Raw genomic sequence first — 22,972 nt, forward strand, 5'->3', positions numbered from 1 at the left:
CTTCGCGCCAGAAATCCTTAATTTTGTTACTAATTTTTTTAAAGTATGAACAAATAAATATTGATTTTTATATATCATTTATATTTATATTTTAGATTATTTTGAGTAACGAATTATAAATATTAGGTCTTTCATTCGTTTTTTCGCCTGTTAATCCTAAACGGTGGATCCTTGTGAAAAAGTTGTAAAAAAATAATAATAATAAATAAAGAGCACTAAATTATGCATTATTATATCGGTTGGACTCCAACAGCTGGTCTGTTAAAGGCCATGTACAATTAGAACAATTAATTTAGTTAAATCAGATAATGAAAATTTATTTAATTAAATTCGATATTTTTTGTTCTAATATTAATTGATATAGAATAACAAAATGTAATTTCGAAAATTGATAGTTTCGTTGCTAGATGGCGCTAGTTCCCGAAGGTAGTGGGGTTTCCTTACCCCCTTGCCCCCCTTTCAGTATACGGCCAGTACACTACAGACCTCTTCACAGTTAACACGATGTTCTCCTCTTCCCTCTTCGTCACTCTCCTGTTGGTAGCTTCTTCCACAGGTATATAAAGAACATATTTATAATACACTCTCATAATATACAGAAATGATATACATGTACCATAGCATAAATTATGCTACTTGACCACATCTATGTGACACAATGTTTAGAAATACTTTCAGTCAGCAACTCTATGTTTATTTATTTCATAAATTTTTCCTATTGTTTGTCTGCTTGCAAATGAGTCATTGCATGAAGTGTCTTAACTTCACACTTTGCCAATAAATTATTTTTATAAAAGAAAAAAATATACCTGTTTCATTTGAACCAAGTCCAACTAGCATAACTTCCATGTAGCAATGTCAGAAAAAAAAAAAATAAAGTTCATTTGACAGCTTTGCTTGAATAATAGCCAAAAAAATGACAACAATTTTTGGTTTTTTGTGTTTGATGTATTCCATAAATTTCATCGTAAATTAATTAATTTGTACCAACTGTAATTACTTTATATAAAATCTTTTCAGTTTTTTGCGCCTGTCTTTTATTGCTAAAATAAAATAGTTTGTACTCAAGTTGAGTCTCAAAATACTCTTCATTATTTCTTTAAAAGTTGAACGTTTCGGCCAGTTCGGCCAAACTCAAAGATAATCTTAAATATAAATGTATGCCTTACATTCAGTAATTTAAAAACTTCAGTATAATTACCTTTTAATTAATAGAACTGTTAATTAAGTCATCATTAGATATTGAAATAATTACTGTGTGATACGAAAGTAATAATAGTATTATGTTAGTCTGTAATTAAGATTTAAATTTAATGGAAAAGTGACAAAATACGGTAATTTGACTGGAATTAGTGATCTGGGCAGAACAGCCTGCTAAAAAGTATTTAAATTATTGTATGTGAGGTGTAAATTCATATTTAAGTTTGTCTTTGAGTATGGCCGAAACGTTGAATTTTGAAACTTGGCTTGGACACAAATTATTTTATCTTAATAACTCTAATCTCTGCAGAAAAGTCTGTTGGCTACTGAGTTCGTCCAGTTAAGAAAATAACCGCGTGTCAAATATGCAACTATTCCAGAAAAGTATTGATATTTATTTATGAATCGTATTACGTCTCCAACCTCACATTGTCTGTTTTAAAGTTCAATCCTTAGTATTAGACTGCTGATCTGACTGTCAATCAAATTCTTTTCATTAAATTATGAATTATAATCCTCATTTCCGTAGTAATCTATCCAGGGCCCTGTTTCATAATGAAAGCTAATAGTATTAGTTGATAGTACAAGTGTAGAAACTAATGTGTTAATAACACTAATACTTATTTTTTTATGATAGGGATGACTATTAGTGATATTACAAGAATTAAAAAAATACTAAAGAACAAGTTACTATTGTACAATCTCTTTAATTGAATTAAGATAACTGCACAAGACTAATAGTATTAGTTTGTACTTTATTATGAAACAGGGCCCTGTTAGGGAACTATAATGTAATAGATATCGAATACTATAGAGGTGAATGAATGAATGACCAAAATTCATAGTTTGATTGGCAATCAGATCAGCAGTCTAATACTTAGAATTGATTTGAATATGCAAATATGAGGCCCGAAATCTTGTCCAATAAAATATTTGTGAAGTTCTAAGGGTGTTTGTTTTCCAAGAAAAATCCACGTTGAAATTTATATGACCCTTATGAAGATAAAACGTGATATAATTTTCTAATATTAATTTTAAATAATATTCAGGATTATTTATCTTCAGTACCAACATTTACTCAAAAAATGAATGTATAAACTGTTTTTTTTTTTTTGTTTTTTTCATCTCTGAAAGGTGATCCTGAAAATGGGGTAAGATAAAAGGATAAAAGAAATAAAGCTATTATGATGAGAGATAGTCGACTGTGGATAATTTACATGAGAAGGTGATTGGGGGGTGCGGTCAAAATATAACATAAATAAGTTGAAATAACTTATTTTATTGTGCCAACGTCTAAACAGGATGACATAAAGTAAATAGTTGTACAGAATGAAAATAATAAAATAACGAAAGAAGTGGAAAATGTTATTTTAATTTTTGTATTCATTGGATGTTGTCTTGTTCTTTGTTCTTAGCCCTGATGAAAATTGAAAATTCTATCCGAAACGTTGGCAGAGTTAAATAAGTCATTTAACCTTATCTTTGTTTAAACTTATATATATTTTGACCGCACCCCCCAACCATCTTCTCAAATAAAGTTATAAATAGAAAGAAATGTTTTCCCCTAAACATCCGATTGAATATTCAGCTTTATGATTTAAAAAAACTCATATTATGTCTCTACTGTCACCTTTAAATGTTATCTACGTGATATGCAATGTGTGCTTTAAAGATCTCTGAGACTTTATAATTCTTGTTTTATCAACAACAATATAAAAAGAAAATGTCAAATATTATATAAAATGAATATTTGATTTAGTATTTTAAAAAAGAAAAAAACACTCGCGAAGATAGTTTGACAAAAAATGTTTCTGAAACATTCCCACAGCTGCTGAAATTGTTGACATTAGGTAGAACACTGGCAATTATTGCTGACCTCAGCGCGCAGATTGAACGCAATTGAGTGCTGTCAAAGCTTATCTTTTTGTTGTAAATGGATTTATTGTCATTATAACAATTAATGTCAACTGAAATATGTTACAATATTTATATATTTAAGTACTCTGATATTACTCTGCTATGTATGAATTTATATTGATAAATACATACAAATAATTATTATAAAATTTAGTAAAATTGAAAGTAATAAACTAAATATTATGTGATGACAATACTTTTATTGGCATTTAAAATTAAAAAAATAACATAAATAAAAAATCCTTGAGTTTGGTTATTAAAAAATTTATGGAAGCTAAACTTAAAATCAAATTCATATACGGAACTGAAGTTAATAAAAATAATAATTTACGTGTCTGTTTACATGGGCAAGTTATATATCACAATGTTTTATCTTATTCTGTTTTTGTCTGCTACTGAAAATAATAGCATAAAACATACTCCACTCGCAATTAAATAGCAAATTTCGCTTACCAAAGTGTAGGTTTTGTTTCTAAATAAGTTGAGTGTAAAGTTTAGTTGAGTATATGAATTCGGCCTTTATGCTGAGTAAAGCAAAAAACAAACATACCACAAAAATAATAACAGTAGTGTGTATAAAATACGTTTAAGTATTAAATAAGGATAAAGATATATTTTAGATAGATATATCTACATATAAAGAATTTGTGGTTAAATTTCCGATTTAAAAATTTTGTAAATGAACTTTTTTATTCTCAATTTTTTATTGGAAATAATTAATCTAGTATTCTTAATTCACGAATTAACCATTTGTTCTAAAATCTATGTGTATTTTTTTTAAATAAATTAATTTTATAAATAAACTTTTAATCGTAAGTACAATAATAATACAATTAAAGCATGAATCACATTTACACTCTCAACCTGAGGATCCCCGAGCCCATTGTGTTCCCCACGCATAATAGTACAAGAGCCCAAGAGGAGAAATAAGGCAGTTATCTGACCCCAATTTTTGATTACTTTAATGAAAACTATGTATAATTAATAGTCACAATTGATGAGTCTGCCAAGTATAGGTAGGGGGAATAAAAAATGGCGGCTGTTTCAAAGCGTTAAAAAAATAATTTTTCATTCGGAGCACTGTATCTTAAAAAGTAGGAACAACACAAGAAAACCTAAGAGAACGTCATTTAAAGGAGAGTGAATTTGCTAAAATATGAGCCCTAATAGAGTTATTTAAGTTTTATAGTTTTCGAGATATAGCTTTTTAAAAAGCAACATTTCATAAAAATGTTGTATGGGACGTACTAACAGATCAGTAGTTAGTGAATTTATTTTGAAAAATTTATATCTCAAAAACAATTTGACGTACAGATGTCTATTAGCACTAAAATTAAAGCTAGTTTAATGAGCTATAAAGTAGTTTATCATGTTTATCTTCGTAGGAGTAATAGTTTACATGAATTTTGCTAAAATAAATTGATTTATAGTTGTTCGGACAAATTTTCATTTGCCAAATTCATATTCATATGTGAATATCATAAAAACTACTACCTTTGGGAAGATAAGTGTCATAAACTACTTTATAGAAAGTTAAATTTCCTTTATTTTGAGTGTTGCCAGACATATGTGCGTCTTATGGATCTAGAGATATATTTTTTCAAATATCCAACATTTTATACGAACAACTAGAAATTAACATTTTGTGAGTTTATTTTGTCAAATATCATAAAAACTACTACTCCTACACACATAGACATAATCAACTATTTTGTAGTAAATTTAACTACCTTTAATTTGAGTGCTGGCAGACGTCTGTACGTCCAATGGTTTCTGAAATGAAGTTTTTCATAAATCAAACTTATTGTCCCAACAACTATAAATCAATTTATTTTAGCAAATATCATGAAAACTACTATTCCTACGAAGGTAAAGGTCATAAACTTATTTATAGTCCATTAAACTAGCTTTAATTTGAGTGCTAATAGACATCTGTCGTCACATAGTTCCTGAGAATGAGAATTTTAAAACAAATTAACTAACTACTAATCTTTCAGTAGATTTTTAAGAAATTTTGCTTTTTAAAAAGTCATATCTCGAGAACAATTGAACGTAAATAGCTCTTTTAGGGCTAAAATTTCAGGAAATTTACTGTTCTTTAAATAATGTTCTCTTAGATTTTCTAGTGTTGTTGGTAGTTTTTAAGATATAGAGCTCCGAATGAAAAATTAATGTTTTTTTTTAAGATTTTGAAACAGCCGCCATTTTTTATTCCCCCTACTTATACTTGGCAGACTCATCAATTTTGACTAGTAATTATACATAGTTTTCATTGAAGTAATTGGGGTGAGATAACTGCCTTTTTTTCTTCCCGGCTCTTGTACTATGAGGGGTTTTCCAGCGCAGCCGTCTCACCGCGTCACTGATAATTAATCAATAAGAATTAAATGGATGGTAAATTAAACTTGAATATATTTTCTTAATTAACTATAGTGGAAAAAGTAAAATCATACATACAAGGGACTAGCCACAAGAAAATGTACTCGCTTTGCCCACAACAAAAATGGTAGCTTGGATACAGCGATTTCGTGAATAGCACCTGTTAAAGATATGTTGAAAGATTACTTGCCATCCTGTTCTAGAAGTGTAACCTCGCTGTACTGACTAAGAATTGGCTAATATTGTTGGGGCTAGTGAGAGGTTCAAGGTTTCGGCTGCGGTACCGGTCTCAGCATCAAGGTGAGGTCCATTACTGACCTCCTTCCGAGCCTGGTTATGCGATTCGTCAGAGTTCCATTTTGGTGACGGCTGATTTTGGGATATTACGAACAAGAGTAAATTATATAGAAGATTTTTGATGTTGATGTTTCTTACTATCATACCATAGTGTTTTAAAAATTTATTTTTTTGGCTCGGATGAAAAGATTGTGTGATTGACTTGAATTTAGCGTTGTACTCATTTTTGAGGAAATGAATAATAAATTATCCTTTACCAGTTGATTAAAACGCTCTAGATCTCAATAAAAATTAAAATAAAGTAAATGTTTTAAAACAGAACTTTATTGTCCCATAGTTCTTTGGATACTAGAGCCAAGTAGGTTTCTGGTTTCGGAATTATTCATTGAAATTGAGAATTAATAAGTTCAGGACGTTATTGAAACTGCGATCAAACTTTGAACTCATCACTACATTATTAAAAATCAAATTAATATTATTAAATAATTATAAAAATGGGATAGGGTAGCTCAGTGGTAAGGCAATGTTCTGCCAACTCCAGGGACTCGGATTCGAAGCCGGCTGTGGAAGATTATTCTTTTTCTGTTTCACTGCAGCTGTGTCAGCCCTATGGGTTTGGGAGCCCTCTTGGGTCTAGAATTATTACACTAATATTTGTGTATTATTAATTTTTGTAATTATTTTATATTGTTAATAAACTCATTCTTACTTTGAATTGTGGCACATCTGACAAAACTTTTTTTTTTTTTTTTGTGTTTGAAGTATTCCATATTTAGGAAACTCTTCAGGACAAAGTACTGCACCCCTCACCCTTTATGGATTATAGCGCTACAGATTTAATTTTTTTTTAAACATAATTATTAAAATAAAAATCACTTCATTATTATTTAAAATATATTATATTAGTTATGCAAAAAATATTCCAACACATTACAAACAAACTCAGACGAAACTGCTTGCTGACTGAGCTCAAGGTAGGAGCCCACGCGGTGGAACTATATCACTTTCCTTATTTCCTTATTTTTATGACTAAACGTTTCTCAGAAAATTTTTTTTTTATTCTTTGTGAACATGAATATTTCCTACCACTGTATATAATTTTCCTTTTAGTTTTCCTTATCGTCATGTATCTTATTAATCTGTGACTTGCGGTTATGAAAACTATTGCCAACTTGGCAAACTACCAGAATGTAGGAATAATTAAATGAAAGGTTTTTCTCAACAATTTTTCCACTAATGAAAATGTGTAATATGTAACCACTTATTCATTATCTTTTTTTTTTTTTTACTACCCATTATTAGTGTTAACAGTAAGTTGACTAGACACATTTTCCATGGAACATAAAAATACTTTCTAATCCTGTAAGGCCTTATGTAGCAATTCCTTTTACAATTGTATCTCATCAATAAAAAATAAAATAAAAAAACTGATTGTTTTCAAATTCTTTATTTCTGTGATTATTTTTATTTTTCATTCTTATTCTTATTATTTATTATTTCATTGTTATGTAAGAATATATATATATATATATATTTTTTCTTTTTTAGCATATTGATACAACTTTATTGTCTATATGTTGCTATGAACTAATCATTTCGTTAATTTGTGGTCTTTTATAATCATTACAAAGTTCATATCCACATCCAATATTACAAATGCTTGTTTGTTCCATTATACATTCCATCAGAATCTATGTGACAATTTGATGTCCTTTCATAATCTATATTATAGTACATTAAAAAGCAATACCAAATGCTATCTATTTAATAGTATAAATAAAGGAGATAAGGACAAAATACTTGGAGTTTATATTACAATGGCTTCGGAGGCGTTCATCTACTTATTAGTCAAATTTCATCAACGGTACCTACGTTGAAGTCAGTTTCACAATTTTTCGGAATCGGCTCAAGGTTGGCTTTTAAATAGTTCGGATCAGGTAATTAACAGAACGGCATAATTGATGCTGATTAATAATTATGTTGTTTTGTTTTGTTTATCTTTTATTTTTAAAAAATAAATAAAAATCATTATTGTTTTTACCAATAATTGAATGAACGATTAATCTCCTCTCTGGCTAATTTCATATTAAATCAACTAATTGAAACTGTAAAGGATGCTGAAAAAATTCATTTATTATTATAAAACAAGGAATTAGATAAATTTTTTATTTATTTATTTTTTACGTTACCGTTGATACATTTGAAATAAAATAATATTTTCTGAAAATTTTGAATTTTTAAACCGTCATTCTGAGATATTTCAAATTTAAAATACTCCGTTAAAAAAAATCGTCCTATTTTAACAAAAAAAATCATAATAATTTTATTTATCTATCACAAAACAGCTTTTATTACATCTATGATCCTCAACAATTCAAAATACTTAACAATATTATTTATAATTTATCTTAACATGCCCATACATCCTAGGGTGGTAACAATGCTTATTACCAAACTTGAATCCATTTACATATCTGAAAATACTAATTATACGTTGAATTGCAAAACAGATACAAGAAATTTGAACCAACACTATGCAGAGATATTAAGTAAAATTAATTAATGAAAAATATGGGATAAATTAAATGTGGATAGTAATAATTAGCCTTGATGGGAATTTTACTAATGCAATAAAGAGGAAAATTTACAAAAATATAGTTATAATAAATAATTTTAATGCTTAACCTGAGTGGAGGGAAGGTTACAAGCATTGTTATGATAAATTTTTAACAAATAAGTGACTTTGATAAATGAATTTTTTTTTTTAATGTGAAAATTGACTAATTAGATAATTAGACATAATGTAGGATATGCTCATGCTTATATTAACAAAAAAATATGTTTTACCTAATGTTTTAATGTTTCATAGAAATTGTTGATTTGACCTGGGCAGAATAGCCTGTGTTAAACATGAAGTTCTGTTTTTAAATCATTTAGTTCAAAAATTGTACTAAGGTAAGATAAATTATAAATAATATTGTTTAGTATTTTGAATTGTTGAGGATCATAGATGTAATAAAAGCTGTTTTGTGATAGATCCCCGAGGATCGCCGAATTGGGCTAAACGTCGGACCTTTGGATAAAAATTAAATTATTTATTTAAACAAAAATAATAATATTTAAAAAAAATTTAATTATTATTTGAAGCCCGCCCCCCCCAAAAAAAGAAAAATTATGTCATTTTCAGACCTAAAACTTTTAAAGGAACTAGTATATTCATAAGTCCTACATAAAAAAAAAAAAAAAAAATACATAACTTTCAGACTTAAACAAATGGTGAAAGTCTTAGTTTCACCTATAACTTTAAAAGAGGATATTTTTATTTTACATCATGTAAATAATGTGTCTTTTCCAAAATTTTTCTTTATTTTTAAAAATATTTACACTTCAAACCGATATTCCGGAGCCCTCCTCCGTCTTTAGGGTACTTCTACGAATTTGAAAAACAATACAACTGTAATATAACAATAAAACCTATTTAAAAGTTATTATTTAAATATTAATAAAATATTTATACAATACAAAAAAGTTTTCAAAAAAAATTTTTTTTTTTTAAATGACGAACTAGACTTATTATTATATTATTGTTGTATAATTGTTTGTCAAATTTGTAGAAGTACCCTAAAGAGGGAGGAGAACTCCAAAACATCGGTTCGTAGTGTAAATATTTTTAAAAATAAACAAAAATTTTGGAAAGATTAAAATAAGAAAATCACTAAATATTTATATGTTTATAAATCGAATCTTTCCCGGGGTAGAAAATTGATGTATAAACAGAATTCTAGTTTGCATTTATATATTTTTTTTATTATTATTTTTAACAACTGGGCTGAATTTCCGACATAAAATGAGGGCTCGCAAATACCTGCACATTTAATAAAACAATCTCTGAATATTTTATAAATATAGGTAAAAAAAAATAAATACTTAAATTTCGTCAGCAACAATTATTTGTCCCTTTTAATAAACGAACATTCATTAATTCGTAGTTGCAAGATAAGAAAAAACCTATTAATCCAGTGGTGCTGCCCAAAAATAATGGGTTAATAAAAATTAAAAGAAAAAAATAATTCAACAGAGGAAGAGGGAAAAAAATAGATCTAATTATAGAATACTTTAGTGAACAATTCTAGGTGTTGCAGAATTGGTTCCAAGGTTGTTTTGGGCAATCTTACGTCACCTCCAGTGCCGAAAAAGATAATTAACGACGTGATTCCGGATAATGATGTAATTAAACCATTTTTGCGCAATCACACAAAGATTTTTAAATTTCTGATAGACCAGTCCAAATTATATTTTTTTGTTCAGTCACCTTGAGGGTGAACAGAAATAAGATCTGCGGCATAAGAGCGGGCTCGTAAGTGTCATCTTCTAATAAATGGTCAAATAATTAATAATAAATCGAGAATTGTAACACCTTTGTAATATTTATGTCACGTAGGGGCAAAGCTGCATCAACGCTGTGTTCTTTTGTAGGTCAAATCATTCCGTTTTCGTATCAATATTACTATAATGTAATAATTTCGATCCATTGTGTCAACATTATTTTTAATAAGCTAAATACTTATGCTTCAAAGGAATACCGATCGGCTAAACAAGTATATGCAAGATTTTAAACAAATCTGTAAGTTTTTTAAAGTACCCTGAGTAAAAAAAAAAGTGGTCAAAAGTTCGTCACTCGGTCCTCAAGCATGCTTGTGCGTTTATTTCTACCTTCGTATGAAACAAAGTGAGGGCTTATAAGTAGAGCTTAATCTTCTTTCTAAGGTTCGTTCTAAAAAAAAACACATTTCCGGGAAGCCTCCATTGTGCTTCCTTCTAAAGTTAACTCAAGCATGATTTTATTTTTAATGACCCACCATTATCGTAATCTATTGAACGTTTTCCAACGATATTTTAAAATTTCTTTTTAAGGGTCAGAAGCATTTGAAATGCAAATGGTTTTGATGGTAACTCTTTCGGATAGAGATTTGGATGTAATAATCCATTATATGATTAAGTATATCATGAGTGACATTTACTGGTTTTATATTTTTATTATTCGTCTGGTATTATAATGAAAATTAATTTCAAATCTAAAATCATATTTTAGATTGGCTCTTCACCGGCTATTATTAAATAAACTATTTTCAATTTTTTTTGTGTGTATCGCCTAGAAAATTCATCCTAATAACTCGTCATAGATAAACATAAACTTATGAAATATGACATTAAAATTGGTCTCATTTAACTTTTATTTTTTAAATTTAGTGTCATAAAGAATAAATAATGTCTCAACAAATTGTATTTTTATTTTTTAATAACTTAAATCAATACAGTAGTACTCATCGGATTTAATGAAGCAATCATATGCAAATCATTAACGTTCTTAATGAAAATGTATTAAAAAATATTGATATTTTTACTCTAAGTATTGTAATAATTCTTAATTTTTAGTCTTTTTATTGTTTGTTTTTTGGCAGAATTTATTGTATTTAAAAAAAAAAAAAAATCTAGACAAAAGAATTCTATAATAAAATAAATAAACAATGCAGTAACAGAAGAAAATAACTGTTAATTGAAGCCACGAGAGGTGGAAGTTACTATGTTGCAAACATATGAATCTAAGAAAAATTTTATTTTATGTTTTTTTATTTCTGTGTTAAACTAAAAGAATCAATTTTCGACTTCTGAAAACTACCAAATACATAAAACATAATATGTATAAAGGAGCAATCCAAATATTTTTCCAACTAAAAATTTCTACTTTCCTTAAAATATCGCATAACACCTTCATCAACCCATGTCTTCAAAAATCAGTTAACTGCAATTTTCATTCGTGTGTTGGAGATATTTGAAAATGGTCCAATGTTTTCCTAAAATTATCAAATCCGTCAAAATTCAGTCCAAATTCAATCATACATTAAATCTGTATTTAGCAGAACAATCATTTTTTTTTAAGAAGTCAATGTGGATAATTTATTTTTATTATTAAGAATTATTAATTATTATCTCAAAAAATATTATTAATTTTGACATTCTAAAATCGTTCTCTATAAGGGAGGCAATATTTTTTATTGCTCGAGAAAGGCGACTGACTAGGCTTTTATTACTATTATTATTTTAACTGCATAATAAAAGTTGAGTATTCACTCAGTATTTCATTTGAACATTCACTCTTAGAAATTTAGCTCTTAACTAATTGAAGAGTATGTTTCTTAATAAGGGGCCTAATTTCACTAGTGTCGTAGGGATTGCATCAGGATGCCTTAGCCAATCTGAACAACCTTCTCATTGGATATGCTCCGTTGCTCTCTAACGTTACCCACATTATTTTATAGTATTTTACATTCATTAATATACATTTTTGTACTAAATATAAGAAATAATTCTTCTGTATAATAATATTCCAAATTTACGTCATCAATAAATCTTTTAAGTTCGTTTAGTTTCCTGAAGCACAGCATTGTTATCGTGATATTTGTTTGTTGGCAGATTTGGGTTTTGTTGAACTAGCATGATACTGTATCTAAAGTGTCGTGAAGCTAAGGTTTATCATCACTTTTGAGTGAAAATATTAAAACAGTAATAAGCATTAATCATAAATTATTTGAGGTTAATTTTGCATTTGTTCGTGTCTTATAAATGATGTTTCAGGAGGGAATGTCAATAATTAATGGGGGATTATTTTACAAAAAATGTAGTTGTGTGCCTCCAATTTCACCTTCTCATCTCAATTATTTTTCAGATGATTTTTTAAAGTTTTTTCGAGAAAACCACTTTTTTTCACATACAAATCAAAATTTCGTTAATTTTACTGATGAATTCTCAACTTTTTGACTATTTTCGAAATCTATGAAACATTTCGTTGAGATATGAACTAATGTTTATAAAAATAATGTGATCGTGGCAGTCAAAGTAATTAAGTGAAATCTCACGTAATGAATTTTTAAAGAACGTCATATTCTATTGTTATGTATTATTACTGTTTATAATTATTATTGTTTACTCGTTAGGACTATTTATCGTTAGATCAAAAATATTGTCTGATTAGATTAAAATAGGAATGCTGTGTGGCTAGCAGCCCAATGAAGTTGGGCAGAACAACTTTGTTGTTTTTTAATAAACTTTTTCCCCTGCTTTATTTCATCAGAGTTCCAACCGAACCCCCAACTTGCAGAAGGTAGTTATGAAGAGATATTGAGGTTAGGAGGTCAAAAAAACATTAGGTACCTACAATAATACGAGAACCTTATTATTTTTGTTCTAGTTTTGCTACCTCATGGCTAGTAATTTTCCACCGAAAATATTTCTAAAGTGGGTCACTAGTGGAAATATAATTCAGAACGTTTTTTTTTTGTTTTTATTTGCAGTTGTGCCCTTTACTTATTTTCTTGTTTATTTTTTAAGCTGTGAAGATGGTAATCACTAATTAATTAAGTAAATGCACTGATTAGAAAATAAAGTGGAATCAAATGCTGAGGCAACCGTACATGTAACAATCACCATTGATTTGAAATTATACACACTTTTGTTGTTATTTACGTTAATTTATTTGTCTAAAAGCGTATTGATTCAGCATAGAAATACAACTACTAGAGATAGTGGATATTAACTATATTCTCAAAGCTATCCAACAATAATCTCCCAAATTAGTCGTGATTACTAGAAATTACTTAATAAGAACTAGTTTTATGATTTGATTCCACTTTATATTCTAACCGTATTGTTATTAATTGTTATTGTTATTAACCGCATTAACCACCACCACTCACTAGTAAAGAAATCAAACAAATAAATAAAAAATAAAATTGTTAGGGAAATAATAAATACCATTCTAAACTATTAACAGTTCGAAGCAGTTAAGCACATTAAAAGCGTATAGTGAAAAAAAAAACCTAGGTGCGAGATAATAAAACTACACAACAAAAATAATACAATGTACTTTTGTTGTTGGTATCAAATGTTTTTTTTAACCTCACTAGATACATCAATAACATTTCAAAACCCAGCGTGATTTAGATAACGTGAAATAATCCAAAACAATAAATAATCAAAATTTTTTTGAGATATCAAATTACAAAATTTTAACATTTTAAAGAATGTGTGTAAAATCAAAGAATGCATAAGTAAATGAATTTATATATTCCAATAAATAAATTAGATTATAAAAAAAAATTCAAGGAGTATAAATATACTTAAAGGTTGCAGAACTGAGAACGATCGTAGCTGGTGGTAGCTAGAACAGTGCTAAACACGGTTCGGGACAATCCGCTGTTCCTGATTCATTATTAAATGATTAAAAAAAAAGTTGAGATCAACTACTTTTTTTAATGAGAAAGGTAAGTAACTTTAACTAAGAAATTTTATCAGCAGGTTGAGATACAGCGATAAATAAACTTACCTAAATATGCAAACTTCAAACTTCATTTATTTAATTTCAATTATATTAAATATCAACTCAACTGAGCTTATTTTAACATAAAAATATATTCCAGGACCTCGAAAGGCCAGAAATTAATTTAAATGTGAAGGATTAGTCCCTGGGTAGTTTATAGTTGGTGACCTAATTGACAGAACTCTTCGGGAAAAAAAACTGGTGACAGCTTGACAAATGGGTTCCGTTGTCTATTGCAGCGAAAAACCTTATAGCTTTATCGACATTATTATTAATTTCATAATAGTTGCATAATTAATTTGTCTGATACAGACATTTAGACGTCTGTTCCGGTTAATTACATCGTTAAATGCACCATGAACTATTTAAAGTTTGATCTATTAAAATAACTGTGATTGTAACCGTTATTTCGTTATATTATACGGATGGTGAGAAATCCCGTCAGTTTTTGGCGGATACTACATTTATTACATTTTATATCTAACTAGCCGACCCGGCAATGGTTCGCAATTGTTACTTGAAATTAGTAGCCGTAGTAATTAGTACCCCACTCCTAGTAATTAGGGGATCTACATGGATTTAATGAACACTATTGATAGTTTGTTATAGGGTCGCCTATATCTCAGGTGGTTAAGGCTGAGAATTAGCCTTAGCAGCCTAAGAACTGCGGACGGCGCCGGTTCTAAAGTGGCCTGGGGGTGAACTTTTTTCAATTCGTAGCGGACCCATGTAATTAAAAGCTTGACCCCACACCATGGTTAGAATAGGTTGGTCAACTCAGGATAACCCCTCCGTTTGTCAGAAATGACCAGATAAGGGTAATAAAAAAAAATAGTTTTAAATTATTATTATTTACTTAAAATTATACATTTTCGTATACTTCATTATTATGATTTAGTAAAATAAATTAAACCAATACATGCAATAAGCAACGAAAATGGAACTTGTACTATTGGTCAAACCGACTTATAATCTTAAAGTGTGGTGAAATTCCAACAGCAAAACAGATCTAATTAAACAACTTGGAACAATATAAAATAAAAGGTTTGAAGAGTTCTTCATAATTTGAAATTAATATTTATAAGGGAACTAATAATCATTAAATCTAATTTTTGTTTATGTGGATTAAAAGAGTGGAATAAAATTCAGCTTAGCGTAGAGGTTGAATAAAATGCAGAGGAGTTATGAACGGTTATATGAACAATAGTCACAGGTTGAACAAAGAAGAAATGCTTGGAATAAATCAAAGTGAAAAAATTTCCAACTTTTATTTTCTTTGAAAAATGGTATTAAGCAGTTACATATGACACTAAAAACGAATATCCTTTTTCCTAAAAAATAATTTGTTGACCTACTTTACCCCAAGCCACATTATGTTTTAATACTTTTTTGTAAATATAATATAGCTTAATGGAATCAGTGATATATATTTTTTTTTTCGGAAAGAGGCGGATTGACTGGTGTATAGTAACTGTGAAAAGAAAGTAAACTTTCTGAGCAACAAATGTAAACCTTCCCATGGTGAAGGGAACATTTTGAAAAAAAAAACCAAGTAAAGCGGTCCAGTAATTCAAAAGTTTATTATATATATACACACATATATATAAATAAAAGGGAATGGTCGAATCTTTGTCCACAATAAATATATATATTTAAATAAAGATTATACATTCAATATAATGCATTATTTATACGAAAACGGATGGTATGTTGCGAAACATGCATTTAAACATCTCTCATTAAAAATATTGAATGCCAAGGTCATAAAGGTTAATGTCGGACTGTGCTTAATTAGGTCAAACTTGATTGCATAACAGCACGCAGTCCCTCATTTTTTTTTTTTTACTGACCTAGAAAAAGTTTTAAAATAAACTGGGTGTTCACAATACAAACCAATAAGCAAATCACTTCAGATATTTATGAAAATATACTTGTATTTTTCACCAACCTTTGGCGCATTGCCTGTCAAATATAAATAATATTCTGTGGAAGTCTTTTGTCCATTCGTTGCATAACATCCGTTTCGACAAAGCTAGTCTGTATTATTCTGTCTCTTCAAAGAGGTGACTTAATTACGAGGAAAAAAAATGAGTTTGTTGTCCGAACCTTTAGTTGACATTTCGTTTGACCTTCGTCTTTAGCGGAGCACTAATTTGTCCCATCTTTGTTCATCGTTAAACTTTTCAACTGTTGATTTAGTTGTTGTTCCAACCTGCTGCGTGTAATTAGGGAATACATAAATTTTGTAAATTAGGGAACAAGTAAATTAATCTTCTTAGGGCAAAGACATATATACCCTTGTCTTTCGACAGCATCCAAAGTATATAACTCTAAAATTCATTGCATCATTATGTTCATAGATAATTAATATTTTGTCTGTTTTTTTTCTTCAATTTTTAATTAAGTGTCTTTGACTTCTAATTCAAAGGTGACATCCATCAAAGAGAGATATTAAAGGTGTATGGAGGAATTTAATGTAAAGTGTATATATATAAAAAAATAATTTACACTACCCAAAAGAAACCCTGGCGTGATTAATTTGAATTCTTTCTATATATTAAGATTTAAAAAGTTGTGGGGAAAAACATAAATTTCTCCAAATAGGCTTTTTATTTATATATTACAAGTCAATTGTTCCCGCAGTTCATTTATTTAAAGCATTATCTAATTTTATTGGAGAAAAACTCTGTACGGTAGATATATTCTTGTAACTCGTTACAACAAATTTCTATTCAATTAAAAACAAAATAATTAATTATAATTACAAAATTAATCATTTCTGTCGAAAATTTTGTTCTTTGAAAATTCCTAAATTCGTTTTGAAAAAGTCACTTCATAGATATTACACTTTCTTTTTATTTTATCAGAAAATATAACGATTTTTATCAAACTATTTATTTCAAGTGGTCTCTAGTATTAACTAGGTCCTATCTTAATTGAAATAGTCTAATAGAACTCTTAAATGAAATTTATAAATACCTCTCATTTTATTTTTAAAAAATCTTTCATTATAATTATAAAAAAGTAAAATCTGTACCGCTACAACCCATGAAGGGTCAGGGATCCACTTTTTAAGGAAGTACTGTTACTGGACCAACGGCTGTGCAAGGAAGTGATTTGGTCGGAATCACGCTCGACCGATGGATTTTTACCCAATTTAGGAGACTGGGTGGATCCAGGAGGGGTTGACTCACGGCTACAGTGTAACAGAAAACAATTTTCTGCCCAACCGGATTCGAGCTCTAGTACCTGGAGCCTTGCGCCTTACTCAGGTGCTCATTATAATTATAATTATTATCAAAGTAATAAACAATGGATATGTACAAAATATGAACGAATTTGATAATTAAGTCAGTCGTGTTTCCTTGGTTGTTATGGCAGCGGTGAAGAGGACAAGGAAAAGTATTGCCATCCTGCATAACATAGAAGTTAAGTTTAAGTTCCATTTGAAAGATGGGTAGAATATGAAAGGTAAAGCCGTCTGTATGTAAGGGAGTTGGGGGATAGGTCTTTACACCTCGGATCTGCAGCGGCTCCTGTTCGAATCCTGCCTGATTGGTAGACTTTTATTTCTGTGGCGGTCCCACGTAGAGACAACTTGACATATACAACCCTTGAAAAAAAGATATCCCTTAAAATTTGATCATTTATAGGTATAGGTGTTGGAAATTTTAACTGTAAAATAAAAGACAAGAGTAAGAGAAAAAGTTGAGAGTCCTATTGTTTCTTTTTTTTGTATAATATAGGTCAATTAAAATCAACTACACCTAACTAAATAATATTGAAAATCTTTCATTTTTTTGAAACTAAATTATTATGTTTCGGAATTTATTATTTTATTTATTTATTTTTTATTTTATTCTAGTATATCTAGTTCGGATTATACAATCCTTGCAAAAGACTTATACAACCTGATCGTTTAATTTATAGATGTGGGCGTTGGAGACCTTTAATAACAACGACAAAAAATGCTGAAAATATATATATAAAGATTTTTAGAGGATACAAGTTTTTTAGATTTGCTTTATGAGTTTCAAGAAATAAATCTCATTTGAATAACGATAAATTGGTACCGATAGTACTTATAGCTACATCGACCCTTTCTTTTGAATAACAACATATTTCTCATAAATTTCTAAATATTAAAGTTTGATCCCACTATTTTGCAAGGGAAACATCAACACATAAAATTTACAAAGCCTACTTAATAAAGGTTATTTGAACGACTTCTAGTGTTGAGATAGTCATCTGACGGGTCTCAGTATTTTCAGGAAGTGCTCTACTTTCAGAAAAAAAAAAATGTATTTTGTCATCCTGAAGCGGCCGCCTTGGCCTTAATAGTTAAGCTGAACCTCACTTAATTCCCTTTTTGATGTCCTCACAAAATTCCCGTCGGGGGAGGGTAGACTAGTGGCGCCTATAATGGTTCGTACACACCCTTTTCGGCCTAAAGGAAAATCCATTTCCCCTCCCGACATACTGGCGCCTCAGGAAAATCTTTTCTTATATCCGTAGTTCCGTTCATGTCCAGAATTAGAATTTCGGCCATGCATTAGTTTCCTCATCCCCAAGTTTACTATTAAAGAGGTGATTTGCGAAACCTTATTATGATATTTCATTAATACTCATCTGAGGATATTGGACAGAATTTTAAAATAGACTGTATTTATGCAATTATTTCTCATGATTTTTTCTAATATTTTTTATCTGTTTTCTGAATTTATTATATTAGAATTTTGTTTTATTATGAAGTGTACTGTCTGGATTATACAACCCATGAAAAAGATACCCCTTACAATTAGATCGTTTAGTTTATAGTTATAGATGTTGAAATTCTTAACTATAAAATAAAAACAAGGTTAAGAGAAAAAACTTAAAAAATCTATTGTTTCTTCTTTATTTTATTTATTTATTTTTTAATCATTTTATAATACAGGTCAACAAAAGCAACTAAGTATTCAATAATATTGAAAATCTTTCATTTTTTTTTTTTTTTTCATACCCTCCTGTAATGATGTTATTGAATATTTGGTACGTACATATAGGAGGTATGCTATATGTATATCTGGGTGTTAATGATACCTTGGATTGCCTTTTGGCATTATAAGGTTAGGTGAGGGGTCCAATGAAGGTTGTGACTTGGTTGGCTTACGCTAGTGGATTATTGGAACGGGGAGGGGCCATTCCGCTGGTTAAAAAAAATAAAATAAAAAAAAAAAAAAATTAAAATATTTTATTCATTTGAAACTAAATTATATGGTGTCTAAATTAATTTTTTTTTGGGAGGGAGGAGAAGAATTTGGTTTTATTTTAGCATATATAGTTTGCATTATACAATCCTTGTAAATTACTTATACTACCTGATCGTTTAATTTATAGATGTGAGCGTTGGAGACCTTAAACTAACAAAAAAATTGACACATTTTCAATTGGAACTCCGAGTTACACTAAAGGTCTCCGCGGCCCTGTTAGAATACCTGGAGTCGGAACGGGTTTCTCGACTAAACGATATCCTGCCTTCACTATAAAACAGCAAAAATGCGCCAGAATCATGTTGTTAAGTTACCGGAATACCTGTCTAGCTGAACAGAATGGAAATCGACCAAATTTTAAATCTCCCTCAAAAAATCGACTTATTGGGTTTTTCAACTCGCCTAATTAACTAATTTATTCACTTTTATTCACTACATCCCTAACTTCTCCTTCCCTCCTCTTCGCCGATGTGTAGCCCATAGCGTGACTTGAACATCCGGGCCTAACCCGCCATTTCACGGCCGGCACCAGCACTCGCCGGATGGAGGATGAGGACAATAGATAAAGCCGCTATTTAGAGACCGCTACCCACATCCTATCCATCCTCATCCCACAGCTTTCAGCAAACATCCCATAGCGATCCATAAATTAATGATGTTCCCCGATTCACCAAACCTAATTCGCATTTTCCAGAAGACAAGATGATTGGCGTCTTTATCATTTATCAACACCTTTGCAAATATTTTCACACCTGCCTTCGGTTTGATTATGATTTATGATGCGTTGAAAAAATAAATAAATAAACTTATATCGATCACAACCTTCAACAGAAAACAGATGAACAAATAATGAGTCAAAGGACTTATTTAGTTCTACGGAAATATCATAAATGATACAGATTATAGGTGATATGAAAAAAAAAAATATATATAAAGGATTAAAGATGTCATCCACCCTACCAATAATTTGAAAACCCAAAATGTTGAAAAACTTGAGAACCTAACAATTGCAAACTACGAAAATTGCGGTAAAACATTCCCCAGTGGTTGTTTTACTCAAAATTTTCAGGTCCTCCAAACTGAGAGTGGAGAATGATTTTGCTCAATTGGATCATGACAGTTTTAATTCTTTATAAGTCTCTATTTTCCTCGGATCTATGGATGCCTCTCTATTTATGCCATTATGCCTTAATAAATGGTACAAGGGAATTCTAGGAGAAAACCTTGGAAAATTCTGACTCACAAATGCAATAGTACAGATTTTTTTTTTTGTTAGTTAGATATACTTCACATAGTCAAATTGTATGATATTATGCAAGTGATAATCAAGTAATAGGAATTAATTAATCTGACAATTGTTGATCATTCAATGTTCCAAATCCCTCTGAAAAGTTCTGAATCCCTCCTGTATTTGTCCTGAATCAAATAAACGCTGACATTAATTCCTATTGAAGTGTTTATTGCTGACGGCAGATTCAATGTAAGGAAAACATGGTCGGGTTTTCGGTCAGTAATAGTAAACACAAATAAATAAAACTCATTTTATTTGTTCCGATATATTGGCCTATTTCAAATTTCAGGAATAAAATAAAAAACGAAATAATAACCATAAGATAATATGAAAAAAAAAATTAAAACATAGAAACAGTTTAAATAGAAATTAAGATGATAAGAAACTAAATGAAAAAAAAACATATCTTAAAAAATGTTGCAAATGTAAGAATTAAAAAAAAAGTTTTAAAACTGATAAAATCATTTTTGGGATTGACCGACACTATACAAGTGTCTGAAAATGAAATAATATATTAAAAATTTGTTAAAATGGCTTTATTTTTCAATAATACAACAACATTTTTTTTTATTTAGCTATAATTATTAAATAATGTATAATTATTAAATAATGTATAATTTAATTATAATATCCATTCGTTAAATTATGGTTTACATCATCATTCATATTAATAGTAAATGTTTACATTATTTAAAAAAATAAATGTTTAAATTTAAATTAATATTTTCAATATGTCTTGCAAATACTACGTCAATTGTTATACCACCTTTAATAGCATTTTCCAATGGTGAATATATCATTCTTACAAGTTAATTATCTTGTTGAAAATTTATTAATGGTTTAAATATTTCGAATGCAAAATTTATCGTTTCTCTGACTCCGTGTAGCATCAAGATAGGATTTTGAATTGTATACTGTACATTTCCTCTACCTGCAGTATGCAACTCAAATTTTTAGTTTTCAAGATATTTTGATTCAAATGTTCAATCAAAAACTGGTTTATCATTTCATTTCTGATGCTATCTTTTCCACTTTTCGCCTCTCTATCTCGGTGTAGAGTCAAGATAGAATTCTGAATTATAGCTCATTGTAAAGAGGATGAAATGTTGAATATTTCCCTCAATAACGCTATGCAGCTACGACGTTAATTTTTCGGGATATTTTAATAAATGCAAAACGCATCAAGCCTTACCTCGCGTCAGGGAATCAATTTACTCCCATGTAAATCTATTTCTTGATTTGTTGAACGTCGGTAAAGAAGTTTCGCTTTAAAAAAAAGGTAATTTAATTTTTATTAAATATGAGAAAAATAATTAAAATTAAACAGTGCTTTATACAAAAAATGAAAACATTGAAATTAACATAAAAGTAATGGTAAGGAAGCAATAGGTGTGTTTATACTTGGTGATAATCTCATTATATAATGAGAAATATGAAAATATTTCATTCACAAAATTCTCAGTTTGTTTATTTCATTATTTACATAGAGCACTGTTTGATTTTTAATTATTTCTCTATAATTTTTAATGTTTTTTTCTTCTATAGATTCTTGTCTTTATAATACTATTTTTATTTTCCAGTATCATTTCTTATCTTCTTAATTTTTTGTCATACTGTTTCTTTGTTTTAATTTTTTTTCCTGCAATCTTACGGTTGTTATCTCGTTTCATGTTTTTAGTCCTGATGAAGTTATGAAATTTAGGCCGAAACGTCGACTCCAATGAAATAAGTTTTACTCCTTTGTGTTCACTATTACTGACCACACTCCATCCATCTTTCCCTCGCATTAATACCGAATTGCTTGAATGCGCTTCTCGTCTATCTGACCTCTTTCAGAGGTTAGTAATGTGAGCCAATCATCTAATTTATCGGTTTCACCTTTCAGAGCTTGTTCCTATTGCTTTATCATCGAGTTTGTCGACAGAAAATAAGTTTCCGACTAAGCTACAGTGAGTCATCGGTTGTTTTTCTTTGTTACAAAAATAGACATATTATTTTTCCATTGAAGGTCGAATTCCCAGTAAAATAAATAAAGCCTATTTGATTATCACATTAATATTTATGAGTATTTGTTGACTTAATGTGATTCATTCCTATTTTTCTGTGAACCACAGGCTTAAGCAAATGGAGGATCTCTTAGCTGATTAACTTAATTAATAACTAAACGGAAAGCGAAAGTGATGTAATCGCCGAAGAGATATTAATGTCATATCATAAAAAAAATACTGGAAGATTATTGATTGACCGTGTGTGAAGATG

At 29.2% G+C, this 22,972-nt stretch overlaps 1 protein-coding gene across 1 annotated transcript in view; it reads left to right on the forward strand.

The window, feature by feature from the left end:
* Nucleotides 1-457: 457 nt before the first annotated feature.
* The window catches only part of LOC106677406 (uncharacterized), a 55,442-nt gene continuing 32,927 nt past the window's right edge, over nt 458-22,972 (forward strand). The window contains exon 1 of the mRNA XM_014415331.3: nt 458-556. Within this exon, the coding sequence (XP_014270817.1) occupies nt 505-556 (52 nt within the window). The 5' untranslated portion in view covers nt 458-504. The remainder of the gene's footprint in view (nt 557-22,972) is intronic.

Source organism: Halyomorpha halys, unplaced genomic scaffold (genome assembly GCF_000696795.3).
Source record: "Halyomorpha halys isolate HHAL.00 unplaced genomic scaffold, Hhal_1.1 Scaffold98.1, whole genome shotgun sequence".
In the NCBI taxonomy this organism is placed as follows: domain Eukaryota; kingdom Metazoa; phylum Arthropoda; class Insecta; order Hemiptera; family Pentatomidae; genus Halyomorpha; species Halyomorpha halys.